At 36.5% G+C, this 11,325-nt stretch overlaps 1 protein-coding gene across 2 annotated transcripts; it reads right to left on the bottom strand.

Annotated features, from left to right (window-relative positions):
- Nucleotides 1–439: 439 nt before the first annotated feature.
- On the bottom strand, nt 440–10,504 carry DORIP1 (dopamine receptor interacting protein 1). 2 transcript variants are annotated; one of them, XM_081158081.1, is made up of 6 exons: nt 10,172–10,470; nt 6,903–7,427; nt 4,984–5,073; nt 4,632–4,721; nt 3,357–3,491; nt 442–2,404 (listed from the first exon to the last, which is right to left on the bottom strand). In XM_081158081.1, the coding sequence occupies exons 2-6, from the start codon at nt 7,424–7,426 to the stop codon at nt 2,221–2,223; spliced, it is 1,023 nt and encodes a 340-aa protein (XP_081014207.1). In that variant the 5' UTR covers nt 7,427; nt 10,172–10,470; the 3' UTR covers nt 442–2,220. The 2 variants fall into 2 exon arrangements, with proteins under 2 accessions (XP_081014208.1, XP_081014207.1); XM_081158082.1 differs by lacking the exon at nt 4,632–4,721 and having other exon boundaries at nt 440–2,404; nt 10,172–10,504.
- Between the last annotated feature and the right edge of the window lie 821 nt (nt 10,505–11,325).

The raw sequence follows: 11,325 nt of genomic DNA, 5'->3' as shown, positions 1-11,325 counted from the left end.
ATTTCTTTCATTTTTTTATCTTCCATTTTTCCACTGCTTTTCAGAGAGAGTGGAGAGAGACAGAGAGACCTCAATGTGAGAGACACATCAATTGGTTGCCTCCCGCACACGCCCAGCGCCAGGGTTGGGGATGAGCCCGCAACTGAGGTATTTGCCCTTGACTGGTATCGAACCCACGACCCTTCTGTCTGTGGGCTGAACCTCTAACCACTGAGCCAAACCAGCCAGGGGAGCAGGGAATAATTTCATCTTTCTACCAGCCAACCACCACCATAAAAATAAACCACCTATTATCCTTAAATCCCAACCATGTGGGGTCCAGAAAACACCCTTAAATTCCATTACACATTAAATCCACTACTCATATGAGCTACTGTCTAAATAATTTTTAAAAAGTCTGAAAAGTTCATTAGTAAGAGAGAAACTGGGAGACTTGCCTGTACATGAAAGAGGTAGAAAAAATATGTTTATTAGCATGTTCAAGGTAGTCAAGATTTTAACAAACATCTAAAGCCTCACAACAACCCTGTGAGGTAGGTAAGTCATTGTTTTGTGATAAACTAGCATCATTCTAAATAAAGTGCAATTCCTAAAAAAATAAATCTGCAGTAGAAATAATTTTGTTAATGATACCATTTATGTATATGCTAGAATTTGTGTTTTTATTTACTTTGATTCATGCAATAATAAGGTGTTCCCAGAAAAGTTTACCATAAATCAAATTCTATTTAAATACCCAGGGGAACTATTTAAATAAATCCTGGGGTGATTTAAAAAAAAATAATAAATCACTATTTTTTTTTAATCTTATGTAAAAAAGGGATTTTCATAGTGTTTGCTCAAAGTGAGGCATTCTCAGCAACATTTCACTCACATTTATCTATTCTTCGGTAAATTCTCTTAACATGACACCATGCCAATGTAAGACTTAATTTACTGAATTAAAACTTAGCAATTTGGTATATGGCAGTGACCTGGGTTATCATGTAGTAATCTCCAATATATTGCGCTCCATCTCAACACAAAACCTAAGGTGGACAATTTAATGAAATAAATGTAAACACTAAAAAATTGTAGTAAATTTCAAAAAGTATTTTCCCTTTAGAATACTACTTAATTTTTTCCTTTAAACTGCAAAAGAGAGAGAGAGATCTTAGGGTCTTTGAATAAAAATACAATGTTCTGATATCTATACAATTCTAGTGATTTCTATTGAAAATCAAAGTCTCATGTTACCAATTTACTTACAAGGGAGATGTTACTCCAAAAATTTGTTTTTTTTCTGTGCCAATATGACTTACTAGGAAAAGAAATTTTCCCAAGAACCCATTCTCTCTTAAGTATATATTCAAAGTACATTTCTACTGTTAATCCAACATTAGTAAACATCAGTTGCCTAATTTTTTTATAGTCATGTTACATGCAAAATATATTTTTATTGGAGAAATTGCATTACATTTAATTATGAGATAAATATTTAGATTAGTTCTATAATTTACTTTGAACAATAACTCCAATTAAGCTCAGAAACTTAGTTCTAACACTTAAAATCCACTGTCAGGTTTATAATACTTCAGCAAGTGGTTAAAGGAATTTGCCATTATAAAGAAATTATTCAAGCCCAGAAAAACATTCTCACCAAAATTTTTAAAAAATTGCTTCAGGGAAATTAGGCAAAACAACAGGTAAAACAGACTAAGCCATCTATAACTTGTACATTCAAATACATACTAGACCCAATAGTGCACTTTGGATTATAGTGAGGTAGGGCAAAGAAATAAAGTCAGATACATTTTGAACTGTGAAATGTATATAAACTAAAACACTGACTTGTACCCAGGTTTTATTTGGATATTAAAAAAAAAAACAACCCCCAAAAAACTGAGAATTCAAATGACAAAGTATTTTTTTAGATTCAAGGACAGATTTTCAAAAACTCTTTGCAGTACATATAAATAAAAAAATACAAAGGTATATTTTATTTCAACATAAAATATGCTTGTATAAAAATAACCCAGGATATAGAAAAAAGAAATACAAACATTTTTGCATAGATTCTCCATATAAAACATTTACCTGGGGCTAAAACTGGAAAAAACACCTCTGAAACTAGTATAGTTGAACTATTTCCTTGGATACCAAGTACATAAAAATAAAAGCCCTTCATCTTAGGGAGTATGGGCAGGAGGGCAAACAATTAAATTTAGCATCAGTCTATATTTATTTCTCTGTTGCTCGAATATAAACCAATGATGACAAGAGGAGAAACTCTGGGGGTTTATTTAACAAAATTAAATTCACATTTCTGAGGCCATCATAGTGCATCCAATGTCCATCAATCTGGAAAGCTGCAGAATAATGATGTTCCTCTTTGTTAAATAATGTGGCACCTTCCAACAAATACCTGCAAATTCAATGATAAAGTATAGCAGAAAATTACAATACTTTGTTCTTAAAATAAACATTCCTTAAATTCTTAACTAAGGGAAAAAACTGAGATTATCTGCATTCTATTCCCTGGAAAAGATATCCATCTGTAAAACTAATGTACTATAATTGGTAATTTGGAAAAAAATGTTTAAGAATTGTTTAAAATTATATAATTTAAGAATTAAAAAAAATATATCTTAATTCATTACCTGTATGGTGCTATTAAATAAGAGAAAACACACAAAAACTTTTAAAGCAAAAAGTTAAAGGAATCCTATATGTCCTAATTTGTATGCAGATACTTTTATCTATAATAATGACAGTGCCATTTTATTTATTTTAACTTAATTTAATTTAATTTAATTTATATATTTTTTTAAAGGTGCCCTGAGGATCGAACTCTGCCACCTTGGTCCATTGGGACGATGCTCCAACCGAGCTACCCAGCCAGGGCCAGTAACATTTTATTTTTAAATGATGACTTCAGACTATGTATTACTTTGACTTGAAATATAAATAATAGCTAGAATTTAGTTTAGTATGTGTAGGTACTATCCTAAACACTTTTCATGTGCTATGTAATGGCACCAGATAGATACTGTCATCTCTGTTTTATAGATAAGAAAACTGATGAGTAAACTGTTCAAGTTACTGGTTCAAGGTCACATAGCTTATAAATGGTAGGGCTGGGTTTGAACCCAATTCTGTCTATTCAATAATCCAAACACCTAACCACTATGCACACTGCAGGCAGCTAACTCCCTGTCGTAGATTCTGATCTTATTCAGGATACATAAATTTAGAGATAGCTACGATCTCTTCAACAATATTTCCTTAAGGGCTGGACAAAATCATAACAGAATAGCAGAAAAACATAATAAATCTGTTTTTCACTAGTTTTATAAAACAAACAAAAAACCACCTACTTGTGATCAGATAAATCCAAGTAATAGGGTACATATGCCAGATCTTCAGATTTCCAATGCTGCATATTTAAGACAACAAAAGGAGGTGCCCCATGGCAGAAAACTCGTTGGGAAAATTCTCTTAAACCACCACACCTAAAATTGAAAATAGGCATGAACTTTATTAAATTTGGAATAAAGCTGCCTTTTATCACTTCTCAGTTGTCTTTATTACATGTCATAATAAGCATAAATATCTATTTTAGGTATGGCTATGGTGAAGCTATATTAGTACCTTATACAGGGTGGGCAAAAATAGGTTTACATTTGTGAGTACATGAAACAGAATTTATTCTTGTATTAGTATTTATTATGTATTATTTTACTTGTATTCAAACTGGAAACCTATTTTTGCACATCCCTATATATCTATTCCCAGAAGTTTACAAGCTCTGAGATTTCAATATGCAGGAAATGATACTTTTAGAACTCCAGGAAAACCTAGCTGTTTTGCCTAGTTTTATAAAAGTGAGTGACTTTTATATTTAGATAGATTTTTCTTTATCTAAGATGGTTTCAAAGGAAAATAATGACAAGAGGGGAACAATATGATTCTTATAGGCCCCTTTAGACTGGATAAAATTCCCTAATTGCTTCCTTTTGCCATAGGATGAAGCAAATTCTGTTTTCTTAGCAGCATCAGGTATTAAGCATATGGATCACAACAAATAGTTACACAGTAAAATCTCGATTAACCGGAAAGCTCAGGGTATAGTATTTTGGTTAACAAACATTACTAATTTAACAGGAAAAACATTTTGTTTCAGTATTTGTTGCTAAAATACGTTAGTTCACTCTCTGAACTTAAGCCTAATTAACTGAACATATTTTATTCTTTCCTTCTTTAGTGATCAATTAACTGTAAGATCATCATTCTAAATATTAATTCTCATTGTAAAATAATGTAGCTATAGAAATTAAGAGATTGGGATAAATATATTCTTTCTGCCCCTTTGGATTTTTTTTTATTATGTTAAATATTTTGATTGTGCCCGGCCGGGCGTGGCTCAGCAGTTGAGCGACCACCTAGGATCCAGGCGCTCGAGGTTCGATTCTTGGTCAGGGCACATGCCCGGGTTGCGGGCTCGATCCCCAGTCGGGGGCGTGCAGGAGGGAACCAACAAATGACACTCTCATCATTGATGTTTCTATCTCTCTCTCTCCCTCTCCTTTCTTCTCTCTGAAATCAATGAAGATATATTTAAAAAATATATATATATATTGGTTGTAATTTACCTCTTTCTCCTAAATGAGGAGTGCAGAAAAAATCCAGTTAATTGAGGGTGTCGATTAGCTGGGTTCCGGTTAACCAAGGTTTTATTGTCCCTACTCAGCAGTGGGGGAAAAAAAGAAAAGGCATTTGCTTTGTATTCATCAATTAATTGTAGTATTATATTCTACTTGATAATGACAGTGCAGCATAAGATAGTATAGGAAACTAGAAGGTGTTAAGATTTTAAAAAGTTAGACTTCCTAAATACTTATGAGAAGCTATTTCATATAGAATTAACATCAAAGAGCATATTAGTCCAGGTTTATTTATAAACAACACAAATATTTTCATCTTAAATGTCTATCATCTACTCACCCACGCTCTTCACACAGTTCAATCCTGGAACAGAATAACTCATCCACAGCCAGTCGTATCAAGTTTCCATGTGGAATTTCTTGAGGAGGACTACAATTGCAAAATGTATGTTAAGAACTGCTTCAACATCTTACAGGTAAATACATAATTAGGATTACAAAATTTACAGGTCAATTCATTATTAGCAAACCAAATAAAAGTATAACCTCTGTTATTCATCTTTGTATTTCTTGTAGATAGAGAAACCAGTTAAATTTAATAAATGTCAGTGCATGAAGCTTTCCAAGAAACATTAAATCTTTCTGTAAACTGATACTGAAATATGCAGTTGTTATTTTAAAAAATTTTCCAGAGGATTCAACAGAAGGGATTCTGGTCTAGGGGGAAGAAAGTAGGACCCAGAATCAGGAAAGCCGTTGATTAGTTACTGAAGGTGCTGGCCTAAATTGCAGCCACTGTTGGCTTCACTTACCTGATTTGTTAAAAAAAATTTTTCCTACATATTTCAGAAGTTGTTTTGAATATAGGATTCAATAAAGCAGGCAAAAGCTTAAAAAATTTATATAGAGTATGATAAAAATATTTTATTAAGAAAAGCATAAAATATTAGTATTAATACTGTACATACACAAATTAAAATATTAGTTTTTAAAAAAACAAGAAAAATTTCTAAAATGCTTTTTAGTCCATTATGACTTAAACAGAATTTTTTTGCCTGATAGATTTCAAATTCAATATCCTCATATAAGCAATACAGGAAAAGGGACAAAGTGTATTTCAGAAAGAGAGTAATTGCGAGACTCTAAAAAGAATAAAGTATCTTCAGCTTTCCATATGTATATTATAATATTAAATATGCTATAAAGAAATATGAATTTAATGTTAGGGTATGTGATGTATATCCTCCAGAGAACAATCTATTAGGTGTTTTTTCTGGACCATAGGGCCAAATACACTTTCTGACAACAATGTATTTGGGTTTGTTTTTCTGTCCTGTTTCTTTCCACTGACAATTATCCCTTTTCCAGCTCCTGTCCCTTGGGGGCTTTAATGTTTCCCAACACTCCACTAGGGCTTGCCAGTTTGGCCTTCCTCCCTGCCATTTACCAGCCTGGAGGTCTGCCTTCTCTCTGAAAGTCAAAAATACTTAGCAGGCCACCAGCATCTTTCCCAGTTAGTGAAAATGCTCCTCATAGCCACATCTTCTCCAGGTATTATGATTCCAACTTTGTGATTTCTGTCTATACTTATGCTCTGGCCATAATGTGAAGGAGTACTTTCAATCTTCTTTTTTTAAAAAATATTGATTTTAGAGAGAGGAAGGGAGAGAGAGAGAGAGAAATACCCATGTGAGAGAGAAACATCGTTCGGTTGCCTCCCATATGAGCCCCCACTGGGGACTGAACCTGCAACTTGGATATGTGCCCTGACAGGGAATTGAACCCACTACCTTCTGGTGTATGGGATGATGCTCCAACTGAGCCACACTGGCCGGGGCTTAATTTTTTTCATGTAGAACTAGCTCACTCAACAGAGATCTATTTAAGGGGTGAAACATTATATTGGAAACATAAATTGAACAGTGTTCTTCAAGACGTTACATTTGTGACACAGGAATTCATTACCTACATAGTCACATTAGCAAATTCAAAGCAAGAACAAAATATTTTGCACTCTGAATAATTCATTATTTTGCAAGTAAAATAGTTATCAGTTGGTTTTGTAAAGTAAATTCCAAGGTGTTTAGATATTTCTGTCATGGGACTCAAGAATCTTAAATTTCTGTGGTGGATTTATGTGTAAGTAATTATACAGGGTTGTACTTTAAGAAGTACTTTGACTATATACAGATTTACAGCACTTGATTAAAAAGGTATACTATTTCTAAAAGTTACAAAACAGACTTTAGAGCAACTTACTTTATATTAATTGTACGCTGCTGATCTTCCTGCACTCGAGTTGGGCATCGCCAGTTGGAACAATAACTTTCTTGTATGGTAGACATGAGATTTTCGAGATTTTTTGTAAAATTATCATGTTCATTCCCAAACAAATCAATTATTAATGAAGCTTTATGAACTTCAGATTTATATTGCTGTTTTTCCATCTTGTCCCAAATCCAAAGTAGCTTCACAGTTGTAAAACTGTAGGTGTCCATTAAATAAAGAAAACAGTCTACAAACTCTCTACCTAAATGTAGAGAGAGTTCCCTGGGAAAATTTTCATTTTCATGAAGAATGACATATAATAACATCAAGAATCCATCTATGGTGCAGGTATTTTTCAGTCTTATTTCAACATAGAGTGGTGTACAGGATACTGCTTTGCGGCCAGCTTTGATAGTAAAAACACCGCCCCAAGGAAGAACAGGCCTCCAAAATGAGCGATCTTGGTTATAGTTATTTTTAATTGATGCTTTGATCTCTTCAAACAGTGTCTTCATCCTGCATTTTAAAAGTTAAAAATAGAACATGTATTTGACTACATATGACATGTTTAAATGAAAACAAAGCTATCTAAATAAATTGAATTTGGTTAGATGGCTTTCCAATGCAACAAAAATATCTAAAACAATTCCAGCTATGAGTCACTTTTGGGGGCAATGTGTATGGTCTTTGGAAACATCACTTAAGAAGCTGCAACCTTTGTTTGAGGTACTGAATGGCTATTTGATAGGCCTTTATATTAATTATACTGCAGATTTTATCTATGATATAGGAAAACACTGTTAATAAATCTTAAATGAAAATAAAGCTATTTAAAGATATAATCTACATTAGGTTGTGTATATTCCTAATGTAAACTTTTTCCACCCTCCAAAATTCAAGCTGTGCTTCATTTTCTTGTTAATATGTGTAGTTTTACTTATAAAATGAATATACTATAATGGAATCCTTATTTGGGCTACAGAATAATGGCTAATTAGCTTTGAAATATATGAAGATTAATTGTGAGAACTTAACTGAATAGTAGCACAGCTAATACAAATATCATTTATATGAACTTTGGGATTTTTAATTACAATTTAGGACCATGCTATATATCCTACAATTTGAACTACAGAGGCTATGCTGTGTGGATTTGATTCAGAACTTGGTAGGTAACCTGATTCCCTTCTCTGCACTGTTTTTTGTTTGTTTGTTGGCAGTATTTTTTGTTTTGTTAATCCTCACCCAAGGATATTTTTTCCCATTGATTTTTGGAGAGAGTGGAAGGGAGGAGGAGAGACAGAGAGAAAAGACGATGAGAGACATCGATTGGTTGCCTCCCGCATGCTCAAGGTACCTGCTGCCCTTGACCAGAAATCAAACCTGAGACCCTTCAGTCCATCGGCTCACGCTCTAACCACTGAGCCAAACTTGTTAGGGCCTCTGCATCTTTTGGGAATGAACTGAGGTGTTATCCCTATTTAAATTAGCACCTATCCTTCCCCTAACTTTGAGAATAGCTAAGCATTTTATTTTTAAAGTCATTGGCAGTATTCTAATAAACATGTTCATGTCATATGTATGTTATATAGAGCAAAATTTTAAAAAATTAAAGAATGACATCCTAATGAAACTGAATAGAAAAAATACTGCTTTACTTGAGACAAAAAAAATGTCTTAAAACACCATTAGTGTTTTCCAATATATTACTTTTATGGAAAAGTATCTTTTTTATTAAAAAAGGGAAGCATCTGAGGAATAGGAAGAGAAGTGAGTGACTGAGGTGAGTGACTTATCTTGACCACACCCTCACAAACATAACATGTATTCAACACTCAATACTGCAGATCTATATGTTTTATTTGCATGAAAAATTTAGTTCAAGTTGACTTTACAACAGCAGCAGACTAAAAATTCAGTTCTATAATATATTAAACACACAGTATTTCTGGCTTGAAGAAAGATACTCTGCACTTAAAATATTCAACACTAGATTTAGTCTGAAGTGTAGATATTTATATAGTCAGTAACAGGTTTGCTCTCCTCAACCAATTAGGAATAAGAGGGTGTGGCAAACTTGGAAAATGGAAAACACACACTCAGTTTCTTCTTCTTAAGAATTAACACATTTCCAGAGCAGACTCGAAAAAATCATAAGGCATTCAAATACTTTAAAAATGAAAATAACTTTCTTCATGGTTTGATTTATTTCTGTTGAATTTTAAAGAACTTTGTAGCAAGGTCATAAGATCAAGAGCTTGAGTTCAGACTCCTAAATACTTCATTGAAAAGGTATCGTAAATCTTTACTGTTTTTTGTTTTGTTTTCAAATTATCTTTTGGACATGACCAAATGACGAGTAACTGCAGCTCTATAAAGCAGCACCGGTATTTTAAGATAATTAAATTACAGTTTTATATATTTGCAATAAAACTACTTTAGTCTTTTTCTGAAAAAGAAAAAAGAGGGGGGTAGAGAGTATTGGAAGAACCAGAAGGCACTTAATATAGTATCAGCACTAATGTGATTTGTCCCAAAAAAGTTACTAAAAAGTAGTTTTAAAAAAAATGGAGAAATGGCTGCAAAGAGCTTTACTTAAATCTGTCTTGTTTGCCTCACACCTTCTAAGATTGCTCGTTAGGCACTATATTAGAAACCTTGGAGGAGTTATCCTGCTGTCTTTATTTTCCTGCCTCAACAGGCCCTCCAATTTGAAAAAACCTGCTAAACTCCCCTGACCTTTTATTTCCCTGGCAAAACACTACTTTTTTTTTTTGCAGTCATTTCCAAGGGTTACACTCTATACTCCACGCAGGTTATGAGAACCAGACCATTTGCCCAAGGTATTGAACGCCGGACGCCCTAAAAGCTCGGGAGTCCTAAAGATCTCCTCTGGCATCAGCTCGGAAATAATCTGAAACACGGCCCCACGCCCCACCACGAAGCAGCGCCGGGCTTCTGGGCTGGTGCGGGCTGCCGGCGCGGTGGGCACCCAACTCAGCCCCCACGCTCCGGCCACGCCCACCCCGCCCCCACTCCGGCCCGCCGCGCCCTGGAAGGCCTGGCACCCAGCCCTGGCCCCGCATTGCGGGCGGGTCCCCGAAGCAGAAGCCCGTGTAGAAGGCTGGACGCCCCTGTCTGCGTCCGGGCAGCGGCCCCGCAGAGCGCCTGGGGCTGAAGGCAAAGGCTGGAGGACCGGGCCGCGGAAGGCGTTCCCACACCCGACAGCCTCCGTCCACCAGGAAGCCGACTCTCCGTACCTCCCCCGGGACCGAAAACCGCCGGTGCCGCCGCACCCGTCGCTGCCGCCGCTGGCTCATGGAGAGCCCGGGCTGCCGTCGCTGCCGCCGTCGACTCATGTACTAGAACCGCCGGCTGTCTCGGCCTCCCCCGGCGTGAGTGCTGGGCTCCGGCATGGCCTCCATCGCACCCGCCGCGGCGTGAGCCACAGCAGCTCCGGCGCCCAGGCCCGACCCGACCGGACCCACGGAGCCAGGACCGCGGGACGCGTTGCTTATTACGGAGGAAGATTCTGCCTGACCTCCGCCTCCCTCCCCCCAGCCCCTAGTTCCCAGCTGCCTGACGGTACTGCTGCGCAGGCGCAAAGACGCCCCGATCAAACGTGCGTGTCGGGTGTGTACATAGCCTTCAGCTTTGTCCAATGGGAACCAACATCAGGTGCGAGGGGCGGGACCTCGCAAAGAGGGGCGGGGTTCCGGTGTTGGGGGGGTGGAGCAGCCAAAGTGGGCAGGGTTTGCCCGGAGGCGGAGCTTAGTTGGCAGACAGCCCGTTTGGGTTTTTGAGGTTTGCATCATTTTTGGACCTTACTTGATTTGAGTTTGATTCTGGGTCTTGTCATCTCAAATTCTTAACTTAGAAGGGGAAAGCTTTGTTTTCTCAGTAAGTTATAATTATTCAAGCTTTTGATTTAAGTATATATTTAGGAAAATTTTGAATTAGTGTATTAAATGCTGTCTTTAGTGTTGAAGGTAATGCTTGGCCAAAATGCTGTAATTTATAATGGAAGTTAACACCATTTAAAGAAATTAGATAGCTTTAACACACTGTAGAGGTGAAAATTTTATGTTTTGGGTATGATAAGGCCCCACACATTAAGTGTCAGCCGGAAATTTAAGCTAGAGTTGCTTAATGCTAGAATCTGTGGGCTCAACCATAATTCCTGTTCAGTAGGCCCTAGTCCTTGTTTCCTCTCTTAAAGAATCAAAGCCCGCATGGTTCTGCTCCTGTAGAACACAGGCCACCCTGAAAAACTACCTCCACCGGCAATTAGAAGTAGGCTAATGTTGAGATTTTCCCCATCTAGTCGTGCGACGGATAATGATTGTCTGGAGAGTGAAGCTCAACCTCTAGAATACACAATTTGGAAGGCTCAGCGTCAGCCCAGCACATCACT

The sequence above is a fragment of the Miniopterus schreibersii genome, assembly GCF_964146895.1.
Source record: "Miniopterus schreibersii genome assembly, chromosome: 1".
NCBI lineage: Eukaryota > Metazoa > Chordata > Mammalia > Chiroptera > Miniopteridae > Miniopterus > Miniopterus schreibersii.
Note: the sequence above shows the minus strand (reverse complement) of the source record. Positions and strands in the feature narration are given on the sequence as shown.

Excerpts from the sequence above, each read along its gene's own strand:
- DORIP1 (XM_081158081.1), bottom strand. The coding sequence starts at position 7,426 with ATGAAGACACTGTTTGAAGAGATCAAAGCATCAATTAAAAATAACTAT. Across the intron at positions 5,074-6,902 it reads CAGCGTACAATTAATATAAA|TCCTCCTCAAGAAATTCCAC; the intron begins GTAAGTTGCTCT and ends TTGCAATTGTAG. Across the intron at positions 3,492-4,631 it reads TCCTCATTTAGGAGAAAGAG|GTGTGGTGGTTTAAGAGAAT; the intron begins GTAAATTACAAC and ends TTTCAATTTTAG.